At 51.6% G+C, this 26,198-nt stretch overlaps 1 protein-coding gene across 1 annotated transcript in view; it reads right to left on the bottom strand.

The window, feature by feature from the left end:
* The window catches only part of GREB1 (growth regulating estrogen receptor binding 1), a 121,044-nt gene that overhangs the window by 40,989 nt on the left and 53,857 nt on the right, over positions 1–26,198 (bottom strand). The window contains exons 2-9 of the mRNA XM_066236264.1: positions 22,641–22,821; positions 17,789–17,908; positions 15,815–15,991; positions 7,258–7,440; positions 5,790–5,933; positions 4,399–4,530; positions 1,707–1,823; positions 1,087–1,230 (exon numbers count right to left, since the gene is read on the bottom strand). Coding sequence (XP_066092361.1) covers positions 1,087–1,230; positions 1,707–1,823; positions 4,399–4,530; positions 5,790–5,933; positions 7,258–7,440; positions 15,815–15,991; positions 17,789–17,908; positions 22,641–22,797 — 1,174 coding nt within the window. The 5' untranslated portion in view covers positions 22,798–22,821. The remainder of the gene's footprint in view (positions 1–1,086; positions 1,231–1,706; positions 1,824–4,398; positions 4,531–5,789; positions 5,934–7,257; positions 7,441–15,814; positions 15,992–17,788; positions 17,909–22,640; positions 22,822–26,198) is intronic.

Below are 26,198 nucleotides of genomic sequence, written 5' to 3'. Positions count from 1 at the left end.
ACAACTGTCACAGGAGATGGAGGCCAGGCAGGTTCACCCTGGATTCAAGCAGCCCACAGAAGAACCGTGGAGCTGAGAGGCGCTGGGGTGTCCCCACTTACTGGATTCTCTCAGAGACTGGGGAGTGAACAGGCAGGGAAAGCGCTTCTCGCAGAGACGAATGGACGAGGGGAAATCGCCCCCCAAAAGAGTACCCGTAGCCTTATATAGGCTACGCACAGGGGCCTCCTGCCAGGTGCTTACATCACTAATTATGCAAAGTGATTGCAGCGGGAAATGAGAGCATGCCGAACTGCAGCCTTTTTCCCTGCAATGGCTCTCAGAGATGGACAAATCCAGGCCAGGTTCAAATCCCTTCTGCACCATCCATCAGCTCTGTGGCCCTCAGTGCGAAGCTTCACTTCGCCAAGCCTCAGTCTCCACATATGTAACATGGGGTAAAGCTATGAAATCCTCATGGGGTTCCTGAGATGAGCAAATGTAGCGAATGCGCATGAGGGTCCCCCGAAAGGCTGGACCCCACCACAGAGCTTCCGATGTGGGCGTACATCGATTAGCTCACTGATACAAAACAGAGCTCAGATCTCCTCTTGTTTTGTGTTTCCTCGTGGTGACCATGGTTCTCTCTACCAAACCAGTCAGAATTCATTGTCAAAAATACCAGTGGCCGAAGGTGACGACAGGGCCATCCCCAGACCGGAGCTCCTGGTCTCATAAATCGGCAAGGGCTGAGGACCCACCTCGACCCCCTGGCGCTTAGCGCCAAGCCCATCACCATGGTAGGAGGTGGGTGAGGTTGAGGGAGGAAGGACAAACGAACAAGCAAATGAACAGCGTGGGGAGGAACCATTTCACTCGAGCCTGCCGTGAAAACTGTGGCAGGCTCTACAGCAGTCAGCATCTGATTGGGGGCCATGCCTGTGACTGGTCTGCTTGGCTCTTTCATTGCCCTGGAAAGGGTTTCAGCGTTTCCTCAGGGGGACACTCTTGGAGCCAGCCTGGAATGGTGTGTGGACGTCACCTGTTTGTCACGCTTTCCTCAAGCCCCCGCCCCGGCCCCCACCTCATGCCACACGCTGCACTTGCCTTTAAATATCACTGGCTTGGCCTTGCATATTTTCAGCAAGTTGTCAGGAACAGACACTGGTTCTCCGGAGGCCACAACGGGAAAGGTGACTGAAGCCTGTCCTACCAAGCCCACCTGGGGCATGCAGGACGTGCCCACGCTCTCTGGAGACACACCAACAGTGTTAGGAAGACACACAGACAAGGTGTCCATCTCCGGCAGACCTGACAGCAGGCCAGCCAACATATCAACTACAACTTGACCCTTACGGCCCCCTCCCCCACCGACAGAAGCACACAAGCCTTGGAATCACAAGTTTCTGGGGTTAAAAGCACCTTTAAGATCACTTGATCCAACCTCCCCCACCAAGTGACCCATGCCCCTCCTCAATATCTCTGACAAATGACAGGTGAGCTCATTTTAAAATCCTATAGGATCAGGGAACTCACTACTGTGCAGGGATCTGGGGTTTTGGGAAGGCCCTCTAACACATGAGGAAGAACCTTTAGTGTACTGAAGTTAGCCTCCCTAGAAATTCCTTACCAACACATGACAGCACGCTGGCACACCCACCCCACTCACAGCACCGCCACCGCTGGTACCCAAGCTTTGGACTTTTGGTAAGGCTCTCGTCACTTACCATACTTAGCTCTGTTCCCACCACCCTGAGGGTAGCCACCACCATCTGCAACTGATGGAGATTCTGGAGACCACCTTTTATGGCGCTTTTTGGGGGGCCCGGAGTTTGACAAGATACCTAGACAACATTCAGAGCGCAGATTAGGCCATCCCCAGGGATGAGCTTCCATAAAACATTTCCCTGACTTGAAGGACACTCACTTGTTACTTTTTTTTTTTTAACATCACAGTTTGCAATGGATTTTAGCATCGACCGCAGTATCCAGGCATAAAGAAACATCCTGTCAATCTTTGCAAATGTTTCATTCCAAAGTTGTGCAGGTCTACAAGCTTCAGTTCCGAGCCTTAGTTCCTCACCTTTAAAATGGGATATTAAAGCACCTCTGAAAGGAGCCTTGGTCAGCACTAAATAGAATATACGTAAAGCCCAGAGTTTGGGCCCAGTACAGTGGGGCCCCCAAGGCCCCCATCAGCAGCTGCAGCATCTCATGTTCTGATAGTATAGTAATATGCATTCCTGTAGACAAGCCACAGCACCTTCAATCCACCACTGCAGTTTTACCACTTGGGGGCAGTACAGATCCACCTGTGCTGCCCTCCCCACCCCAGCCTTAAAAGTTATTATCAGAGTGAAGAAAAAAAAAATCAAAGGGAACAGAAGCTGGTACCATTGCTGTTAATGAGTCATCCTGCCCACACAAGACGACAGCATGCCCATGACTCATGCTGTGTTCGTGAGTTATTCAAAATATCAAGAATTGGTAACCATATATTTTTTTAACCAGGTTTGGTTTTTTATGCAAAATTTCCCCTACATTTAGAGCTATATGCTCAATCAGGACTGCACTCATCTGAGAAACTTTTAGAATTCTGTATGCCCGGTGCGGCCCCATCCTGAGTAAGCCAGCACCCCAGTCTCTGCCGATTTATGGGGGGGGGGAGACAGGCAGGCTGATGGTCCCTCAGGCTCCGGGCTCATTCTGAGGCTGGACAGAGCTACAGTGGCCTGTGAAAGCTGCCCGCCCCTGGGCGCCGCCTGAGCCTACTGAATCCAATCTCTGGAAAGATCTCTGGAGGGTAAGACCCTTTCTTCACAAGCGCCACGTACACCCAAGCTCACTGCAGTCTGAAATTGATTGCTTTAGTCTCAGAAAAGGAATCGAAATTCTTTCCACCTCTTCTCTAGACTGATAGAAAACGAATGAAATAAAGTGGGTAAGGAGCTAAAAGCATAAAGAACTTTGTTTACAAAGAGCTTTCAGACAGGAGGCTCCTTGGACCCTGCAACCTCCTTGCTGCCCTGTACAGACCACAGCTCCAACCACCCAGCTCTGTCCTCGAGTGTCAACGGAACAGTTCTCACCAAGACCAAGATGCCAGCGCCTCTAAAACTACCTGAAGCTGCTGAACGGGGAATGGAGACTAACATTCTTCTAAGGATAGAAGAATGTTATTCATCGCATTATTACAGGTACTTTCTCCCTTTGGGACGCTGACCCTAACTACCTCTAACTGGACTCTAAGCCCATGAACTCTCCCCAAGTGATGTCACTAAGTGCTGCCTCTGTGGTTCCAAGTGTCTCCTGGTGGTGGCGGGCACTACCTGGCATTTAGGATCAGATAACTGCATCACCCAACCCGCTCACTGAGGCCCTGGACACGGCACGTGGGTTAAGACTGGGAAGTCTCAGATCCAATTCAGTAAAGACATTGTTCCTCCACTCAGAGGGACACAGTTCTGAAGATGGTCACCAGGGAAGTGCTGGCCAGCGTGTACAAGAAGCAGGAAGCCTGACTGCCTCTCGGCCTCACGCACCTCCTCCACAAAGCAGACTGTTGGAGCAGATGGCTTCTAAGGGCACTCCCACTGAGATGGAGCCTGAGATTCCGTTTAGCTGTGTGCACGGGGGAGGGAGGAGAGAGAAGCCTGGCATATGCAGAGGCTCCTGGTGAGCATGGAGGAGAGCACTGAACCCAGAGTCCAGAGCTGGGTTCCTGCTCTGCCTTCAGCTGTCCCCCAGCCTACAGACTCTGCTCTAGCGGGGGGGTCTGCTGCACCTCCTCACTCACCTCCTTCTCACTGGATCCTTGCCTCCTTCTCACTCTTCCTCACTTCTTCTCAAACCATCTCTAAATAATGCTTTCCCAGCTATCACCTCCTCCAGGAAGCCCTCCCTGAACAGACCAGCTCAATAATGATGCTGATGTGGGTGGTAATAAGGTGTCCTTAGGGAGCTGCCAGGTGTGCCTTGACTCTACACAGCACCTCATCTGATCCTCTCAACCTCCCTCAGAGAGGAATTCTTACCTCCAGATGAGGGAACTTTTAGCCAGAAGGTTTAGTCAAGATCCCCTGACTGATAAGAAACAGAGTTGTGTTTTGGATCGTATTTACCTGATGTCATTCCCACGATACCACATCATCCCCTATTTCTCAGGAACTCTGCAGCCCTCCTGGTAGGTGGCTTACAATGAGACCGGTCATCCACCTCACGACAGGCTCGCACAGGTTCTTGGCATAACCCCTCACCCAGCATCAGGGTCTGGGTACAGCCCCACGGACTCACCCCATGGGTAAACCTGCTGACTGGGCCGGACTCCCCGGTACAACACCAATTCCAGGAGGCTCTTGCATCCCCCACCCAGAGACTTGACCCAGAGAAGGGCAGGACCCCCAGGACAGGCGATGCTACCTAGTGCCGAGGGGCGTGGCACGGCCGAGGACAGCCTGTTCTTCACCAGTTGCTGCTGCTTTGGGGACTCCTTGCCGTTGAAGAGACCTGGGCCCGTTGCTGTGGTTAGCACGAGGTGATCAGAGGCTGGTCCTGAGCACAGAGAAGGAAACAGCAGGTCAGAGCACCGCCTGCTTGGTGAGCCCGGCAAGCCGGAAATTACTTTTCTTCCATCACTCCTGATACAGTGATTCTGCCCCACGGAGAAAACGCACCAAAAATACACACGCATGTGCATACACGTCCTTGCAGGGAGCACTCCCTGGTGGAAGAAGGACCCGAGGGACAGGAGTGGCCGGTGGGGCCCCCTGAATTCCAGGGCTGCCCCCAAAACTGTGCTGGCTTCCTTTTGCCTTCTCCTGCACCCCTCAGAGTCGGCCGTATCAAGCAGGCTCAGGGGCGCTGTCAGGGCTGCGGCCACCAGCGTCCCGGAAACGGACACTCTAGAGTTGAAATGAGCTGCCCCAAATCTCTCAGCAAGAAGCTGGCTGCACTGGGACTTACACCTGGGTGTTCTGATGCCAACACAGTGGTCCCCTCTGATGCCCTGGTGGCCGAGGTCTCAGGCGGCCTGGGCACAGCCAGGACAACAGCAGACACCACCTGGAGAAGGGGGTGTGGCAGCTGGAGGGGAGCGTGTTCCCAGCCCCAGTACAGCTGCTGCACTGGGGCTGGGATGAGGCAGGTGCGGCAAGGGCTCTGGCCCCCTAGCAGCCCTGACCACAGAACACCAGGCAGAAGGAACAAAAACTGCCAACCAGGCTGAGCCCAAGAAGGCCACTGCCTACTGTGGCAATCTCTCCCGTGTTCATCGGGTCTGTTCAGATGGGCAGACGCTAAGCACGTCAACCAGAAGCACCTGCTGTCCGATCCGACTTCCTGTGAGATCCCAGGCCAGCACCGAGAGCCTCAATCTCCCAGTCAGTACAATGAGGAAACGAAAGTTGGCTCACAGGGGCTTTGGAGGGCTTGACAGAATGCCACAGGGCTGCGGCGCATTGAACACACAGCACAGGGCGTGTCTGTGTCGCCCGCCCCTCCCAGAAGTCCAGGTCCGACACAGACTTCGTGCCCATTGCACAGCAAGCTCTATGCTGCAAAGTGGGGGTGCAGAGGGATCCCACCACCCACCAACAAGGGGATCATGTGACAGAGCAAATAGGAATGCAGAACACCTTTCCAAATTAAAAATTTGTGTCGAAACCTATTCCAAATTCAAGATGAAGCACAAAGGCGTTGCAGAAAAAGAGAACACAGATGTATCCTGAAGGTTTGGCTACGTAACCCAGCAGCCATGCTGGTGGCAGCCAAGCCCACGGAAGTGGCTCCTTTGGGGCTGCTCCGTGCCTCACCTGCCGGCTGCGCCCCCATGGGGATGCTGGGGTTCACTGCAGAAGTGGACTCACTGGAGAAAGCAGCCAGGGGCCCGGGGCTGTCCAGCAGTGGGAAGAGGGAACCGGAGCAAGGGCCAGCGGTGGTCTGCCGGCCTCTGAACTCTGCAGGACAAGAGCAGTCATGAAAACCAGCTCACTGCCGCCCCCACCACTGAGAGACAGTCTCCTAGGCTGGGACTGGCCCTGCAGGGGAGCCAGGTATTCAGATAACCATAATGGTGCCAGCACCATCCGGGTCTTTGCTTCAGTGCAGCCAAAGGAGGTGGCGGTGCGACCACCCCCGCAGACCCATGCCAAGGGCAAGGGTCCATCAGAGGGACACTCTGACCATTAGGAGAGGAGCAATAATGAGCACTTGGGGAATAAAAAAACAGATGATACAGATGTATCACCCAACTGCTGCCCTTCAAACCCAAGGAAAGAACAAAGCATCACTCAGTAAAGGTAAAGCCAATGCCATCCTCCAGCCCATGAGTCACACTCTGCCTAGTGCCGTATCTCACCCACGAGGTGCCTGGTCACAGCACGTGATCCAAACCCTACCCTGGCCCCACAGGAGGAAGAACCACTGCCTTCCTGGGACCTAGAAGATGACCAGCACATAGTACCAGCTCAGGAGGTATTTACTAAGTGATGTAAGGAGAGGAGAGGGGAAGGCAGAGAGAGATCGGAGGGGTGGGCAGAACAGGAACGCCCAAAGCCAGCCCCTCCATTCTACTTATGGAAGCAGCTGGGAGATTGCAGGTGACCAGACGTGAACCAACACGGACATGTGAGGAACAGAAGGCTGGTTCTCCTGGTCATCTCACTGAGAGCCCTTCTAGAACACGCCCCTCCACACCAGCTCAGTGGGGGTGTCTCAGGGAGCACCCGGAGCTACAAGTCCACCCCCAGCCTCGTCCTTCCATAGCTGACTGTAGCCTCGGGCCCCTGTTCCACACAGGGGGACGAGAAGGGAGGGGTGGAGCCCAGTGACTTCTTCAAGGACCAGTGCAGGGACGGAGGAGGTGGGTGATTTTCAGGCCAAGTTTCTCTAAATCAGGGTTTCACAACCTCATCCCATTAACATTTTAGAGTGGGTAAGTTGTTTTGGGGAGGGGGGCTGTCCTGTCTCCAGTCATGACAATCAAAAAATGTCTCAACATTGCCAAATGTTCCCCGGGGAAACAAAGTCACCCCTACTTGAGAACCTTCTAAACACTTGCCACAAGAAGGAACAGCCTGGTGTGCCCCTCGGTTGCCTTTTAAAATGGCCCCCACAGTTAGGCTGATACTATAAACTGAACAGCCAGAATGCAAAGCAGCATTTTAATTCCGTAATCTGACCTCTCGCCTGCAATTGTGCTCGCTATAGAGCAGCTGACAGGCACCCTGGCTCACCTGGGAGCACCCCCTTCACCCACCCCTTCAGGGCTGACCCGCTCACCTGAGCCTTTCCAACAAATGAGAGGTCCTTTGGTAAGAGCCCCTTGTGCGTTGCGGACCAAGTAATACTTCAAGTGTTTCTGCTTCTTGGGCTGAGTGGTCAGCTTCAGATTTATGTGATTGGAGAATTCTGTGAAGTAGCAGAAACCTTTCTTCCCACAGCCAACACAATTCCCCGAGAATCCTGGAGGAAGAAACAAACCGGGAACATGTCTCCAAGCACCTCTAAAGTCCTCTTCAGATATGTAGTGCAAGGTTCGTAACAACTCCAACCAGCCACATCCTCTGCCACCAACCAGAGAACTCCACAGGGCAAAGGTCCCCTCATCTTAGGCTGGCCCTGGGGTCAAGAGGGCCTTGACTCAAAGAGAAGGACCAAGAAGACTCGGTCACAGAGGTGGACCCTGGAGCCTGGAGGTCTGAACTTGCATACAGGCGTCTTTGAAAGCCGTGCACAGAGCCAGCTTCCAGGACAAGAGCCTCATGCAGCTGTCCGCACTGATTCAGGACCTGCGGTCAGTCACCTGGTGTGCCCCTGCTTCCTCTGGCACAGGACAGTTACGGAATGGCAACCTTTGCTCACTGACACTAGATGCATTAGGAGAGCTCTTGGGAGCCCCAGTTCTCCTCCTGGAGTTAAGACATTTGACCCCATGAGTTGCTGCAGAGAAATGAAGAAAGCGCCACAGTGCACAGTGCACAGCCAGGGCAGTGGCGAGTGACTTCCGGGAGCTCGGCAGCCTGTGGAGTAGAGACATTGCGCTAGAACAGGGCCGCCACAGTGTCGGCGTCCTGCCACCCGAGGCCAGAGCAGCCTTTCAGAGAGCCAACAGGGGTCATCAGCTGCAAGGCTCTGGGAGGGCCGTCTGCTCAGTGGCGATGGCCAAACCACCTCCCATGAACTATGAAAATCCAGAGAAAAGCTTCAGGAGAAAAGACATTTAGGAACTACAATGTCTACCTAAGCGGGTCTCCTCAGACGGTCGGTTACTGCAAGAGAAACGTCAGGATTCGGCCTTTCCACCCAACTGTCTCAATGACACTCAGTATCTCAAGAGGACCTTCCTTAAGAGTTTGTCTTGCCTGCTGGTACATCTGGAACAAGACCCTTTGGGAGGGGGGACCCGAGGCTGAGACTAATTTATTTTATCGTATTCTCTAGCTGACAAGTTTGCAAAGGTCATTTTGACTCAGGCCATGAGGGTCATGAGGCTATGCATAAGCTCTGTTTTTAAACAGAGTATCCCTAAGGCCTCTGGCTAGTGTCTAAAACAACGTCACCACGGTTCAGGCCATCTCCACAGAGAGATAAGACATCGAGGTTGCTTGGACCAGCTCAGCAGTGGCCGTGCAAGAAAGGAAGGTGCTGCAGGACTTAAGAAAAAACACAAGAAACAACATACAGAATAGATGGGTCCAGGGGACTCCCAGCCTCTAGGACTGAGAGCCCAGATCTCTGGAACCTCATCGTATTACTGGTGTCTTTGCTCAACAAGCAAATTAGCAGAGCCTGGGTCAAATTAGTCTAGAATGGATTCAGGTGCAGAGAAGGGTGATTAGCTAATAGCTTTCAGGTATGCAGGAAGAGGCTATAGGGAGCAGCTGCTTCCTTTAAACAATCTTATCAGTACTTGCTGGGTCAGTGTTCTGCCCCCACAGTGCTTAGCGTTCCAAAGTCCACACCAAAGACTTGTCTCAGGACCACAGTCTAACTCCCAGCCATTTTCCTACAGACAGGACAGAAACCTGGTGGATTCTTTTGGTCTGTCTTATCTTAAGCAAATTTTATATTCCTTAAAAGGCCTCAGGAATTAGAACCAATCTCTTGGTCTAGCAACAGGACCAGTTCCAGGTTAGTTTAACCTTCCAGAATCCTCTTCCCTTTCAACCAGAGAAAACAGATAAGGTACCAAAGAAACACCCAACACTGGGCTCTATATTCACTTGTTTTTTACGGAGCAGGAGAGAGTTAGCGCACACACAGAGAAACAGTGCCATTCCTGCCCATGCATTGTCATCCAGACAGTTCACTCAGCTTAGCAATAACCAGTCACTCAGGACAGCAAAACCTCCTTTTCGGAACCCTAAAAATCAGAAAGGCTAAGTCACAGTCCTAAGCAGATACCGGAAGTGTGGCACTGGGGTCTAGCATGAGGATGAAATCTAGACCCATGGTATGGCATTCAAGGCTGTGCCCAACCCCCACAACCCCTACCTCCAGCTCCATTTCCTGGTCCTCATTCTGCTATGCCTCCTTCCGGTGGACCCCCCTGACCACCCCCACCATGCTCCTGCCTCCAGGCACACACCCTTCCTCACTTCAGCCCCACCTGCCTGCCCTCTGCCTGTCACTCAACCCTCAGTTCAAATGCCCACTTCTCCAGAGACCTCCTTGTCCCGAAGGGGCAGGCCTCACCTTCCGACCCCTCCAGCCTCTTACATTGCTCAGAGAGCCTTGTAACTTCTTCCTCAGTGCTATAGTTATTGAGATTCCTGTCTTGTCCTCCATAACAACCCCATGCTTCCAAAGAACCGGGATCACGGTGTGACCTTGAGAAGGTGCAACCTGTGCCTGTACGTAAGTGTACGTGCACAGACTAGTGCTCAGCAGGTGGCAGATTGTTTGTAGATATTGGGAGGGAAGGAAGGAGACAGGAAACAAGGTAACTGTAAGATCGAGCACTGGAAGATTTCTGCACACACTTTGAAGTCATAATCTGACGTTTTTATTGAGCCCTTTGTCTCCAACAGGGGAATCTTGAGATAAACAGCTCAACAGCCACCCAAGTATTGGCCCTGAAAAACCTGCCAAGCTCTCTGGAAGGGATTCTGACCCTACATTTAAAAAAAAGATGGATGAACAAGAAACAGATCTGCAAGACCAAGCATGCTAAGAGCAGTTTGCCAAGGCCAGCACTGCCATCCCTGTCCAGAGATAGATTATAGGCCTTTGTCCCATGAGAAATGTGGGCTATGGGACCATCTCGGAAGCAGGGGCAGGAACCACAGACCATAGAGGGCCTGTTTGTGGGTTTTGAAATGCGAGTGGAAACCTGGATCTTCCTTGTAGTAAGTAGTTAGGGAGCCCGCAGGCAAGCTGCTCTCCTGCGTTGGCAAAACCTTGCTGGCTGGGGGATCCTCTGCTCTCCTGAGATGTGACCCGGGCCAGGGAGGGCCAGCCAAGAAAACCTCCAGTGGCTTACCAACCAGGCCCTGGAGACGGGGAGATGGTTGAAACCACCCCTACTGATCACATGAGATAATTCTAATCTTTCAAGAAATTGTCTGAAAGGCAATGAAAGTTTTCACGAGGAAGAATATAACAAGCCACTCCCTTGAGAAATCTCCCTTAGGACTCGAAAGTCTATAATCATCTCTTCAGAACAGACCTAGAAGCACACCATACAGCCCGAATCCGCAAGGTCCTGCCAGGCACAGATATCCAGGCTTGAGAGAAATCACTGCTTCCATGTACTGACCCACCGGAGATGCCCCATAAAAATGAATCACTCTTGACCACACACATAGACACTACGCGACCTTCCCACGGGTCCAAGCCTGCGGTGGTTAGCAGCTGCAGGTGGCACTGGTTTCACAAGCATGTCCCGAATGGGCACCTGTGTGTGCAGCCACCAAGTGAGGCTCTCCCTTCTGTTGGAAAGAAAGTTCCGGTCCCCCTCCAACACTTTGCGAGTGTGCAGCATCACACACTTGCATATCAGAGGGACCTGGCTTCAAATCTGGACTCCCTGCTTATGTGTGACTTCAAGCAGGTTACATCTCTGAGCTTTGTGTCTCCCATCTGTCACCAAAATGATAACAGCAAACACTTACTGCACACTGAGCAGGGGCCTGGCACTGTGCCAAGCACTTTATGTTATAAATGTTCTCATTTAAACCTCCAGAAGCCCTGTAACACACCTCGTGGGCTCCCCAATTGACACGAGGGAATTGGGCACAGACAGAAAGCAACTCGCCCATGGGAGGGACAGGAGGTGGGGTAGGGGAGGACCAGGGGAGAATGGGAGTTGGGAATTGAACCATTCTGCTATGACATGATCTCACAAAAGTCCATCTTGAAGGAGTGTAAGGAGGGTAAAGCGCCCACTGTGTTCAGCACAGTAGGTTCTCAGCAAGTATCATTTCTTGCTTTCCCTTGGACGGACAGAGCGGTATCAGAGAACAGAGCTCAGAGGGCCAGGAGGATGAGGTCTGACCCTTCCTGGCTCTCACAGTGCTGAGATAGGGGAAGTGGCTTGCTCTCTCTGGGTCCCAGTTTCCCAACCATAAAAGGGAAGGTGAGGACAAAATGAACTCTGCCTCCTTCCAGAACCAAACTTACATGATTCTTCTTTGAAGCACCCACAGTGGCTTCCTCCAGACAAGGTGGGGTCCCTGAGGACACAGCTAATGGCAGGCTTGCAGAAGGTCCACCTGGGACAAACTCCAACAGTAGGGAGGGCAGGGTTTGATGGTACGACGCTCGGAGGTTTAAACTATCAGGGCGCCGTAACTATCTGGAATCCTGCAACAGGCTCATAACTGGTTCCCCTGCCTCAGTTTCTCTGAGTAAAAATCAATTACTTGCGTTACCGCTGAGAGATCTTTCTAAAGTGCAAATTAACACACGGTAATGGCCTCATTTGAATACTTCTGATGCTTCTTTAAAATATAAACTGTTAAGGGGAAAACTAGGAAGGAAGGACATAAAAATAGGAGAGAATACATATAAGAGAGACCTAAGGGACACAGTGACCAAATGCTTTGGGAGAACCTCATTTGGATCTTAATTTTAAGAACCAACTATAAAAAGTTATAAAACACATCTTGAACACCCTGGAGATTTGAGGATCTTAAGGCATTAATGTTATTTTTTTTTTTTTTTTTTTGCATTTTTCTGAAGCTGGAAACAGGGAGAGACAGTCAGACAGACTCCCGCATGCGCCCAACCGGGATCCACCGGGCACGCCCACCATGGGGCGACGCTCTGCCCATCCTGGGCATCGCCATGTTGCGACCAGAGCCACTCTAGCGCCTGAGGCAGAGGCCACAGAGCCATCCCCAGCGCCCGGGCCATCTTTGCTCCAATGGAGCCTTGGCTGCGGGAGGGGAAGAGAGAGACAGAGAGGAAGGCGCGGCGGAGGGGTGGAGAAGCAAATGGGCGCTTCTCCTGTGTGCCCTGGCCGGGAATCGAACCCGGGTCCTCCGCACGCTAGGCCGACGCTCTACCGCTGAGCCAACCGGCCAGGGCCTAACGTTAAATTTTTTAGGTATAATGATGTCATTGGATTTCCAACAAAAAGCCCTTATCTTTAAGGGGTACATATTGAATCATTTACAGATTAAATGACACGATATCTTGGATTTGCCTGAAAATAATTTGAAAAGTCGAGGAGAAGGAAGGGTTATAAGTTTAACAGGGCTGGCCACATGCGAGGAGCTGTTACAGACAAAAGACAGACACAGAAAACTATTAGGTCTTCTGTCTTAACCCTCTAGTCTGATACTGTCTCCCGGATGCCACAGCCTTTTCCAAGCAGGACCCACCTGACCCCCCCACCTTCCGTTGTAGAGCAGTTCTATAGCGTCTGCTGTGACCACAGGAAGTTCTCCCCGTCCCTCTGCCTGCCCAGCTCCTTTGTGCACAAAGTCCCTCTAGCCGACAGGCCCTTTTGTCTAGGACATGAGCACCAGGGCCAGGTCACCCGGGTTCAAATTCAGGGCCTGCCCTTTACTAGCTGGGTGGCCCTGAGCAAGTAGGCTAACCTCTCTGTGCCTTTGCTTCTTCACGTACAGAGGCTAGGTCATTACGCACCCGCCTCACCTGGTTCTTGTAACTGAGCGTGGTTTCTGGCACATGACACGTCTCAATAATGTAGCAGCTGTCAGGGTTCTTCCCCCACGGGCAACATTCCACTCGTGTGTCAGGGCCCCGCTTGAACACCGCCTCCCCTGAGATCCCTTTCCCGTCACTGGGGACCGTGCGCCCCGGGTGCTCCTCACGACCTGCCAAGGCCTCGGCCCCGCGTGCCGCAGGGATCAGCACACACCTGACTTCCGCGGTGCCTTGGTGTGGGTCTCTGAGTCTCTATTGGCCTGTGTCCCCCACCAGACCCCGAGCTCCCAGAGAGAGACCCAGTCTGACTTGGATTTGCAGCCCAAGGCTAAACTTAAGTTCCACCTTCAGTTTGGGGTTATATAATTCCAAACATGCTTAATTATTTGCCTGCTGAATGAAAAAAGAAAGAAAGAAAGAAAGAAAGAAAGAAAGAAAGAAAGAAAGAAACTCCCTTCCTTCTAGAAAAAAAAAAATGAACAAAAATGAATGTTCTCTTTATGTGTTTTCTCCTCCTATGGCCATCAGCTAATGTAGGTCAATTACTACCAAACAAAAAAGCAGAAAACAACTGAAACACACACACCTGTACTTTACTGTCCCCACTTCTTCAGACAAAACACCCTCCGTCGATACAAAGTCACTAAAACGAGACTCTCTTCATTCTCAGTGATGGCCAACAGGGGGGCGGGTGGGGCTCTCCATTGCTTCCCCCAAGATTATCCGCAGCTTTCATTTTATGGGTCACTAAAAAGCGCTGAGCCCTGGTCCCGGGAGGGCTGCAGGGCCACCCTGTCCCGTGCAGACATCAGGGGTAATTGCAGGAAACCTAAACAGTGTGAGTCTACGGCCATACCACCCTGAACGCACCCGATCTCGTCTAAACAGTGTGAAATGTGCAAGCTGAGAGCACTGAGTTATTTTAAAAGAAGAAAGCGCCAGTTATTACCAACCGGCCCTTTTCACCCGCCTCCGAGGGCTCTTTGACAAGCCATTAACAAAGACACCACATCCTCCGCGCTGGCTGCCCAAGGAGCTCGAAGCTGTGGCCGGGCTGGTGGTGAATGAACCGAAAGACCTTCATCTCCGCATTCCAAGACACAGCACCCCCTCAGTTTACTGCCCTCACAATTCCTTTCAAGAAACAAAGTGGTGGAATTCAGCCAGATCAAACGCTGGCCCAGCTGCCAACACGTTTCGGCCGGAGCAGCCTTATAAACCAATTTAATCTGAGGCGCCGTCATGACTCTGGGAGCTTCTCTGGTAGAGTGATTTTTCCGGGATCTTTTAAGAACTAGTTAAACTAAGTCCACGAACTTGCCCCAAAAAGGAGTCGGCTTCAACCTTTTCTCTCCCTGGTCAGTGTCCCAGAGCCGTGTCTGCCCCTCTGGTCAGCACTCCTCACCTTGTTTCAGAGTTTACATGTAGCCAAGGACCATGCCGCCGCTGCCACCCCCACGCCCCGTCCTCGTGGCAGGAATAATTTCTTAACTTCTCTCGGTCAAACCTCACTCTCCCTTGTCCCCCGTTCAGTACTGAGCATAGTCCTCAGACCTAAAATGTGCTCAATAAAGATCCACTGACGTGCGCTACCCAGCATAAAACTGGAAGTTTAAATGTTTATACACAGGCAAAGGGCAGAAGATACTGGGATGGGAGTTAGCCTGGTTCTTCCCATAAACTCTCACAATCAAACTGGCTTCTACAGTGAAGGCTGTTCCCGAGGCGACGCCTGAAATAGACAGACCATGACCAACCCATCTGCTCCCAGGGAATCTCCCGACTAGGTGAAGGGGCCAGACTGCCACAGGGCCAGGGGCACGAGGGCATCACCTCCCCACCTTATTTATGGATGAGGATACTGAGGCCCAGCCGCCAAAAGCTACCAGCGGTCACATGCAGTACTGGAACCCAGCTCTCGGGGCTCTTGGTCTAAACCTCACACCTCCCCCGTTTGCTCTGCTGAATGGGGAGTGTGCAGAGAACAGTAAGAGCTTTCTGAACGTCTGAACAAACAGAGCCAGGCTTGGTGAGCCTGGCCTCACCTCTGTCCAAACACTGTGGTCTCCTGAGCCAGTGACTGTTCGAAAAACCAAAGCTGTGGTCTCCCCCACGCTGATCTTGAGCAGGCTACAGACAGAAGCGTCAGGTATGGTAGTTAATGGAAGGGTAGGATTTGGAGCTGGGAAGACCTGAGTTTGAATCCTGACCCTGTTCCTTTTCTCATGGGCAAGTTCACGGACAGGTCCAAGCCTACCAATGAAACCAATGAAGCCAGGACAAGAAGGGCGCCCTTTGAGAGGTGGGAGGGAAACCAGAGGGGAGAGCGGACGAGGGTGCCTGGCCGTTATACATTTGAGCGGCAAGGACACATGCTCAGCCTTATTCTCCTGCCTGATGTCTGAGTGTGTCTGGGAGGGTCTGGGACAGGGTTTTGGGTCCTGTCCATCTCACAGGTAAGCACTTAGGGAAGGTCTGAGGAATAGAGGTACAAAAGAATGCATACTAAATGATGAGCGCTCTACCGAAAGGCAGTCACACTTTAAAATAAATCTCATCCTCCTTGCATTCCATAAAGACAGAGTCTACTGAAAGACATAAAGGACGTGTGACATGCTGGCGAAGAGACCCCAATGGTGGCCTCTCCACCCCGCCCACGGCCTCCCTGGTCCCCATCCACCATGCAGACGGAGCTGTGGGGAAGGGCCAAGGAGGGACTCACCGAGCAGAGCGTTGTGCCCGTTGTCATCTGGCAGGAACCTTTTGTCCACGGCGCACACCAGGAGGTGGTCCGGCAGGCTGGGGGACTTGGCCCCCACGAGGAGGAAGCCCGCGGGCACGTCGATAGGCTGGTTGGAGATGGAGACGAGGCGCAGGTCCTTCCCCGCCTGGCAGAACCCTAGGAGGCACGAACAGGGCTCACTCCCACTGCCCAGGGGCTTCCAGAACCAGGATCCACATGGACCAAGGTACAAGGACAGTCTGGATCTTGCCGGGACCAACCCCTTCCGCTGGACGTGGCTGACTCTAGAATTAATTCTGAGAGATAAAACTGTGACGTGGTGATTAACGAGACTTAACCCTGTGTCTTTCTGACTGGTGGCGTTACCATATAATGACTGCATAGAGGAAGCTCAACAGGAAAAAATATAGACAGACGATGGTAAATTCAAGTGTGTACCAAATAAATGCACAAAAAATTCTGAGGGAGTTATATTTTTTTACTGTCTGCATTTTACGTGCATGAGGATAGGCAAGCAGCAGGAATACGGGGGAGGACCCAGTGGCCCTGGCTGCCTGCGGAGGGGCGGAGTGCCCAGGACTCAGCAGAGACTCCCAGTGCAGAGACTGGCACTCTGTACCCAGTGAGCCTTTTGTACTCAGGGGCATTTCAACACGGGCGTGGGCAAAAGTAGGATCACAGTGGTAATACAGATACATCCTACAGTAATCAACCAGTAGATGATACAATAAACTGCTGTGTGCACGCACACTGTGAACCTACCTTTGCCCACCCCTCGCATAGTTCCTATTTTAAAATATGTGTCCAAAAATTATCTTGGGGGGGGGGAAGAAAAAAGAAACAGCTGAGTTGCTCAGGATGGACCCTTTCCCGGGTTTTCCTTGATGCGGCACACACAGCCCGACTTGAGGCTTCCTCCATCTTTAGTGTCCGCCCGAGACGATGCACGTGGTAACATGAACACCGACGACCGCAGGACCTTCCCTGCACAACCACAGCCCTTTAGAAGGGCTCTCCTCCACCTGCACCTGCTTCTTCATCTGTAACACGTCTGCAAGGGCTCCCACTGCCCCTGGGTGGAAGGCAGGAGACTGGAAACGGGAAACCCATGTGCCCACTGTGTGCGGCACCCCCGGAGAAGCTCTGCGAAGCTCCTCTCAGTCACATACGGGGTACTGTGCTCCCCGCCCCCGGTTCTGGAGATATGGAAATTGAGTCTCAGAGAGATTAAGTCATTGGCTCAAAGTTGCTGAGAGGTGGGCCAGGATGCACCCAGTCTGCCTCTCAGGCCCAGAGGTCCCCTTCATTCCCTTAGGGATGTTCAGCAAGCTCCCTGAGATCGAGGTCAAACACCCAGCTGGCCTTCACCTTTCACGACCTGGGCCCCTTCCATCTGCAGAGTGGCCCCACCTTCTTGCAGACCTGGGGTAACAGGCTGTGGACAGTTGGGGTTTTCACTGCATGGACTTGGAAGTCCTCTGAAAATCATGCTAATGGCCACTGGTGAGTCTTCCATTTTCTTATTTAGTTGAACTTTTAACACTTGAACACTGAGAGTCCTACTTCTTGAATAGCTTTTCTTTCCCTGGAACAGCAGCCCCTGTGAGGGCTGGTTGCCTCCCCTGCCAGTCACCCTGCACAAGGTCAAGTCCAGGCCCACCGGCAGGGTGCACGGGGCCTCCACAGCCCATCTGACCGCTTCTGCAAGCCCTGCTCAGCTGCCTCAGGCCCTGATCTGAAACAACTGCTAGCAGTTCCCCAAAGGGACTATAAAGCTAAGGCTGTCCAAGGAGTGGCTGAGGGGCCGTGAGCCTGACCGAGCCCCCACGGCATGGTGTAGCCAATGCTGCAGGTGTAGAAGGGGACCCCGACCACTGCCTGCTGGAGGCCGTGGGCTCAGGGGGACGCCCGCAGTTCCCAGCTGCAGACGCCGCGCAGGGCTGGCAGGCTCACCATCTATGGTACAGCATCCTTCCGGCAGAGGGTGTGTCTGGTAGGGGTTTGGGGGACTGCTCAGCTCCAGCCCCCCTTCCCCCTCTTCTTCCTCTTCTTCATTGTCGGCTCGGCTCCCACCTAGAAGGGAAGAAGAGGAGAGGCGAGGAGAGCAGAGGTAAGTACGCAGCTAGTCTCAGCTCCTGGGTCATTCACCAGCCCCTACATCCACAGGGTACGTCGGCCGCTAACACCGTCTTTGCAAGAGGGGCAAGCTGAGGCTCACTCAGGTCCCCGACTCGCCCAAAGTCACAGACCCAGGCTCCGAGCCCGGTCTCATGACTTCAAATTTTGAGTTACATCTCTTCCCATCCACCAGAGTTGCATGTGTCTGTCTGCACACACATGTTTGGTACATGTGTGTTTGGTGCATAAATATTTAGCTGAAAAGGATGGGGCATAAAGCTTGTACACAGCAGGCAGGCATTCCAGGGCTGTCTGTGTGGGAGGTACTGGGGTGTTACAATAGACTATTTTACAGACAAGGACACTGAGGCTCAGAGAGACCCATGAGTGACCCGCAGCTGAGGGGCACAGGCGGCTCGTCCCCAGGTGTGCCTGGTGCCCACACTGACATCCACGCCACCAGCTGTACGCTGAGTCTAGAATACGGGACTCAGGGTGACCTGCCTTTAAATAGCATAAGAGAGCGTGCGATCATTTATCCCTAGGGAAGAATGCAGGTATCACTACTAGAAATACACACACACACCCAAATTGGTCACACCCACACACAGAAAGCCAGTTCAGCACAGGAACAAAAGGCATGCTTTGAGCTTAGGAAACTCTTCTTAAGGGAAATAATACTATTTTAGGAGGAATATCAAGTGCAGAACTGGCCAGGAGAGCCAGGAGTTAGCCGTGGACAGCCCGCTGCTCCCTGCAAGCGAGTTCTGTGGGGACAGCTTCTTGTCCCTCCCACTGATGCTCCGTTCCTGGAGCGCAGGACCCGCCCTTACTCATCTGAGTCATCACAAATGACGCAGCAAAACGCCGCCTACAGACGCAGTGCAGCCTCGGGAACGCCTGTCCAACCAATCAGAGCACACCCAGGGGCCCCTCCTTTACCCAGCACCCCTAGAGAAAGGGGGTTCACATAAATGGATTTTCGAGACTGTTGTTGAAGTGCAGTCCTTCTAGCTTCTTTTAACAGGCGTTTGGAGTGTAAAAAAATCTTTCTCAGCTTGTCTCTACATGCCATTGAATAAGTAGCATATAGGTTTCATGAACTAGGGCCCCGGGAACACGCTCAACAGTTTCTCCTTGGTTTCCTGCGTCCTCTCTCGGGCCCGGCTTCTCGGCCACTGCTGCTCCTGCTCTCACCTGTCTCGGCCCTCACACACTCACACACACACACACCCGTCATTCACCCACGGGTCACATGCATTTAGGTTAAGGGTGGAATCGGGTGCCGTGGAAAGAGATGGGACCGGGAATCAGGAAACCCAAGTTACAGGACGTGGGTCCGCCACCATCCGGGTAGCCGCGGGAAGGTGACTTAACCTCTCTGGGCGTCAGAGCCCGCATCTGTAAAATCTGTAAAATGAGGTAACTTGGAGCTGAGACAGTCTGCATGGCCCTCAGAATACTCCAGTGGCGATTTACTCAGGACAGGGTACCAACAGCAAAAACTCCCAGTGGCCACCTTTTTCAAGGTGCTTGAGGGACAAGAGGTAGAAGGAACTGGACGTTTCAAGGCAGTTTGGACCCATGACCTTGGAAAGGTCATGACAGGAGTGACACAAGAATCTGAGTGTCTCCATCCTTCTGGGCCTAGAGGACACAGAAGTGACGGGAAGAGTGTGTAAAGATTACCCGGGGAGATGGCGCAGAGCCTCCTTCAGCTGCTTGCTCCCTGACATCAAAGGCAGGCAGAGAGGGCTTGCCGCAGAGGTACAGGGTGACAGCCAGACCCCAGGTGCCAGCCACACAGCACACCACCACGGACACTCAGACTGTCCTTTGCCACCTATGGCATGGGTGGCATGAACGCTCTTGGGCAAAACCCAGATGACACCGAGCCAGGAACCCAGAGGCCCCGAGGGGATGGCAGACACCAAGGGTCAGGGTGAAAAGGGGAGAGAAAGTCTTGGGAGCGCCCGTGGCACACACCCAAGGAAGTCTGCACCTGATTCTGCTAGACTGAAAAGAACAGGAATTCAACTCTCAGAAAGAAAGAAAGAAAGGAAGAGGAGGCGTCTTCAGCCTCAGAAAGTCAAAGAAAGAGCTCAAAATCCAGTCTTTCAGAAGGCAGGATTAAAGGTCAAAGGTCTACGGGGACATTCCCTGGCCTTCAACAGGATGAGTCAGCCAGGGACAAGCCTGAGCAGATTCCCTCACCAAGGGGGGAGGGGGGATGAAACCAGACTGTTGACCAAGGTCTCCCGGGAGGCATGTGCTCCCACACAATGCTAGACATGGCGCTGGGGCCACGCACGACGGCAAGAACCCAGAGGTTGCGTGGCAGCCCTTCAATCCTGGCATAGGCCACTTACTCCAACGTGCACAGTAAATTTCGTTCCCTTTTCATGAAAGGAAACCGCATGACATCTGGAGAGGGGAGGGTGTTATAAAAATGTGCCCGCACCTTTGACAAACACTGACATCAGACTGCTGGGCGGTATGTTTATAGCTTGGTCAGGCTTTCTTTTTCAAAAATAAATAACACATAAAGGGTTCCCCCCCCAGGAGGGGGTGGGGAGACCCCTAATTCGAAGAACAAAGCACAGTAGTCAGGCCCCCACAGAATTACCCTCACAAACACGGAAAATGTTAACTGAGCAAGGGGTGTTTAGTACACCGGCACCCTAGTCATAAAAATCACCTTTAACGTTGTTGTCTGAGGAAGGACGGTGATAAGAGACCCTGGCAGAGGGACGGGCCGCACAGGCCGTCTGCACCGGGGTTTATGGGGCAGAACCCAGGGGCTGGAGTGAGCGCTGGGTTTATGGTGACATCCAGCACACCGCAGGGGCTCCCCCACCCACCGTGCTCCCCCTACTAGGAAAACAAAATCTCAGAGGATGTCGCTATTCTGTCTGCTGGGCAAGTGGAAAGAGCACAGGGAGGCTGCTCTGGTTTTCATACCAACAAGAGGGCAGAAGGAGGTGCCCACAGCTGGCAGGGAGCCCTCTGCACTCTGCGTGGGAGGCTCAAGGAGTGGAAGCCTAACAACTGTCCCTGGAAAGGGTCACTGGCCCAGCGCCCTATGGGTGGGTGGGAGCATCCTGAGACGTCAGAACGTTCGGGATGCAGCTTCCCAGGTAGAGGCAGAGAAGGGTTGTCTGTGGAGATCTTAGACATAAAAGAAAGCCGATTGGGACCCTCCAACGGCTTCCCCTCTCTCCCCAGGTGGGCGTCCTTCAGAACCTCCAGCAAACCAATCTGCTGTCTTCCCAAATCCAGGGCTTCAATTCCTCTAATTCCTCTAGCTGGTGGAGGAGAAGCACTTGGTAGATTTTAAGGTACCGTCCAAATGTACTAAATTACTTTTCGTTATGATTATCACTCGTTTACCCTTAGCAGCAAAGCCTCCCAGTGCTGTAAGAAGGACGACTGTTTAACACGTCTTTCCCAAGTCTTCCCACTAGCCAAAACACAGTCTACAAAATACTCTGCCATCACTTCTCCTGTCCCCTCGCAGCATCACAGTAGTGTCTCCTAGGCCAAGACTGTGAGTACTTTCCATGTGAATAGGAAAGAACTCTGGGTTTTCTTACTTCATGCTTTTGACCACAATTCAGCTGCTCTCAGACCCCGATCCAGTCCTCTCTGGCCCCTAGCTGCTGCTGTCGACAAGGTGGATTTAGTGAGGACATGATAAAGGGTGACACGGGAATGCCTGCCTCCCAGCTAGAACGAAGAACTCTCAGGTATCACACACACAGGCAGGTGCGTGCCTCCTTTTTCCTTATGTGCAGCTGCCCCCGCACCCTCCCACACACACATCTGCACACAGGCATGCATGCACACTGGCACACACTCACATCACGACCACCCCGACTCAGGACCTGCCAAACTGCATGCTTTATTCCACTTGTTAATTAATGCTGGCTCTAAATCACGGTCCTACGTCCGGTCAACAGCTAATCGAAGTTGACAGGTAACTTCAAGGGAAAGACAAAGTGACAGAAAGGACTTACATTACAGAAACTTTCTTGCACTACTACTATGGACTGCAAGGGGGTCACTTTTGACAGGACAATGCCCAGCTACAAAAAATGCAAACTAAAGATCGAAAAACACAACCATCTTATTCTCTGGATAATTAAGCACACCCCGAAAGTTGTCCCCAAGCCTGAAGACAATTTCTCTATTCCTGGCACACATGAAAACTCATAAAGCTTTGTTCTTGGTTTTTAACAGTTTTTAACAGCAATCACCAAGACGACTTTGGGAAGGTATGGCCACGAAACACAGGATAGAGGGAAAATAGTAGCTGAGGGCCCAAAACGCATTAAAATTTCTTACTCGTCCAGATGAAAACGTCCAACCTTTTCCCAAGTCCCAGTGGATTCACAACAGCCTGACGCGGCCCCTTCCCTTTCTCCTATTAGTCCCATGAAAAAAATGTGATTCTTTGCAACACTTACAACTGAAATTTCCTTTAAAATAAGGAGCCAAGGAAGGATTTGTGCGCCACGTTCTTTTTCTAACAATTTTTTTCTGTCTGCCACTCTCCACCGTGTCTCCCAAAGCAGAAGAGGGAATATTCCGGTTTCCGAGGGCTGCTGCTGAGGTGAACCCGCCGACGCACAGGCGGACACTGAGGTGAACCGCCCGACGCGCAGGAGGACGCAGGTGCCCGGCCTACCTTCCAGGGCGGAGAGCTGCTGCTCAGCTTCCAGGTACAGCTGGGAGAAGACGGGCCTGGGCACCGGGCTGCTGGAGCGCAGCGAAGCCTCAATGGAGTTGTGCAGGACCTCCTCGAACCGCGTCGTCTTCAGCTGTCCGGTGTAGGAGTTCCCCATCTTCAAAAGAGATGATGGAGTCTTCTGTTCAAAATGGCATTTCAGTGTCAGTTAAAAAGACTGACCCGCGTGAAGCCCAAAGGCAGACAGCAACCCCCCCCTCCCACCCACCCCAGCTCAGCAGAGAGGAGGCGTGGGGGGTGGGGTGGGGGAGGTCTCAGCTCTCAGCACCCGGCAATTACAGGAAGTTATATAAGTCCCAGCTTTCTCCAACTTAGTACTCAGATGGCAGCCTCTGACACCCCTCAGATTCTACTGGAAATCAGCTCTCCGTCCTCCACCCCGGGTTTCACAGACCCCCCCCCCACTCCAGCTTTTCCCTGAGTTGTGACCCTGCCCCTGAGAGACCCCCGGACGAACGAGGCTTTATTTTCCTGGACTGGCAGAAGAATAGCCCCGCACCACTTTGTGTGTGTGACAGCAGCCGACGACCCAGTGATCCATGACAACAGGTCCCCAGGTTTTAGGATTACTCAGCCTCCCCTGGCTTCTCAAGGAGGTAGGCTACATACTTCCCATTATTGTCCTCACTGCTAAAAAAAGGCCACTGATTAACATTCTTCCTTTAAAAAGGTCTTTGGTTTTGTTACACTCTCATTTATACAAGTGATGCAGAATGATCATCTGGAAATGTGGGAATTACCAAAGAGGGTGGAAAGTAAGGAAAATCACAGATGTTTCCATTATCCTGAAATAAGCACTGTGGTGTTTTGGTTTTGGTTCTTTTTTTTTTTTTTTTTTTGGTAGCAGCTTGGTTCAGACATAATTCACATAGCATACCATTCACCCGCGGTAAGCGCACAATTCAAGGGTATATAGCATATCCTCAGTGTTGTGTAACCATTGCATGATCAGTTTTAGAACATTTCATCACTCCAAAAAGAAACCTCATACCTTTTGCCTGTCACCCCCAAACATCCCTTCCCCCAGCCCTACAGCCCTAGGCAACTATTCATTTACTTTCTGTCTCTGTAGATTTGTCTACTCTGGAAATTTCATATTAGTGGAATCATACAGCATGTGGCCTTTTGGGACAGGCTTCCCTCATTTAACACGATGTATTCTAAGTCCCCCTGCCTGATAGCATGCGACAGTATCCCATTCCAACTGGGATACTGTAATGTGCTCTTTCCAGACTGAACTCCCCTCAGAACCTGGGAGTAAGAGGGAGACAGGTTTGTATGCACATGGTCATAATCATCTCATAACACAATTTTTGATTCTGCATTTTTAACTGAGTGTAAGCCTTCTACCCAATCCTCTTACAACTGCTTAGTAAAATAGTTTTAATGGCAGCATCATATTCCACTGAAGAAAGGGGCATTTATTTGCCCCGATATTTCCCCCGGACCGTACATACAGTTAAATCTCTATTTAGTACTTCCCAAGAACCTCCACTGAAATCTGTGTTCCTTCCTAATGTTTTCCAAGTTGTTTTCTATATCATTAAGTTTACCTTTTTGCGTTTATTACCTTCTGATTCAAATTCTTCTTCTCTTTCCAAACTTCTTAAGATAATTACTCTATCACCCTCTCTATTTTCCATCTTCTTTAATAATGAAGACCTTTACGGCGACCCATTTTCCCCGGGCTCCCTCTTTTGCTACGGCACATAGGTTTAGTATAAAGTATCCTCCTCTTCATTTACTTTGAGATAATTTATGATTCCGTTCTGATTCCTCCTTCAATCTCAGTACATATTTGATTTCTAAATAGGCCGGACACGGGGAGGATGGGGTCGGCCTCATAGTCTTTCTTTCTATTGATAATTTGTATTGGTTTACAATCGCATCCCTCTCAATTTCTAAAGGACAGAGCCAGCAAGCTGGGCTCTGGGGCTAAGCCAGCACCCACAGCCACCGCCAGACCTCCTCCTGGGCGAAGTGTTCTCATTCCTCTGAGAGCCTCCTCAACCCTGCAGTGGCTACGGAAGGTTCTGCCTAGCCTCACAGAACTGCAGCACACGGTAGACTTATCCTCGTACTTCCAGATTACAGCATCTGTCCAAAAGGAAGATGAAAAAGAAACTACCACAACTTCCGTTTATATTTTTTATCTAATCATTTCAATTACTTTTCAACATACAGTTTTTAATGTAAAGATATAGATTATCTACTGTGGTCCCGCATGCAATGTATAAGTCAGTCAACATACACTCAAGGACAGAGGGAGGACCCCAGTTTGAATGAAAGAATAAGAAAACCAATATTCACTTAGCAGCGACCATGTGCCAACCACCCGGGGACAAAAAGTATTACTGTATCTCCTTCTTGCAGGTGAAGAGACTGAGTCTGGAATTTAAACGCTTTGCGTTCCTTGAGCGACATCCCGCCCAAGCACATTTGAAGCAGACATCTAAACAACAGCTACCGTTTCTTAGGGCCGCTTTATGCACATGCTTCTCTTTGATTACATCTGCAATTGTATTTTATCTCCACCATGGCTCTAAAACTCACCAGCATGGTTCTCATTCATTACACCAGGGGTCCCCAAACTACGGCCCCGCGGGCCACATGCGGCCCCCTGAGGCCATTTATCCGGCCCCCGCTGCACTTCCGGAAGGGGCACCTCTTTCATTGGTGGTCAGTGAGAGGAGCACATTGACCATCTCATTAGCCAAAAGCAGGCCCATAGTTCCCATTGAAATACTGGTCAGTTTCTTGATTTAAATTTACTTGTTTTTTATTTTAAATATTGTATTTGTTCCCATTTTGTTTTTTTACTTTAAAATAAGATATGTGCAGTGTGCATAGGGATTTGTTCATAGTTTTTTTATAGTCCGGCCCTCCAACGGTCTGAGGGACAGTGAACTGGCCTCCTATGTAAAAAGTTTGGGAACCCCTGCATTACACACTAGAAAACAGAGAGATCAAGTGACTCACCTGAGGTCCCTTGTTTATTTGGGTACAATTTTAGAATGCCCAACTACGGCCCTAAGCATGAGAATCTTTGCTTTCCAGCCGTTGACTCCAGAAAAGTTGTTGTTGTCCTCATGGGGTTTACTTGTCCAGACAAGCGAAAACTTTTGGTTAGAAGAGGGGTGCCTTAGGGTCTTTCTTAATGTTGTTTACCTAAAAGGGGTTGGGGTAGCTGCCATGACAGGGAAATTAAGCCTCGGTACATGAAAGGCCTCATTTCAAAAGGCATTTCCAGTCCACGGCCATACCACCCTGATTGTGTCAAAAAAGACATTTCTAGACCGACAAAGAAAACCAAGAACATTCTAAGAATGTCGCCTGAAGACCAGTCTGCCAGAGAGGAGGAGGAGAGGGAGCGTGCAAAATAAACAAGCAGGGGCCCGAGGGGCTAGGGGCCTGGACAGCGTCGCCTGTCTGGCAGCCCACCGAGCCCTGCCCTGGAGATTAAAGCGGTGGACTGGACTCCAGCCCATTCAAAGAAGT

This window comes from Saccopteryx bilineata, chromosome 6 (genome assembly GCF_036850765.1).
Source record: "Saccopteryx bilineata isolate mSacBil1 chromosome 6, mSacBil1_pri_phased_curated, whole genome shotgun sequence".
Classification (NCBI taxonomy): Eukaryota; Metazoa; Chordata; class Mammalia; order Chiroptera; family Emballonuridae; genus Saccopteryx; species Saccopteryx bilineata.
This window is presented reverse-complemented; position numbering and strand designations above follow the sequence as displayed.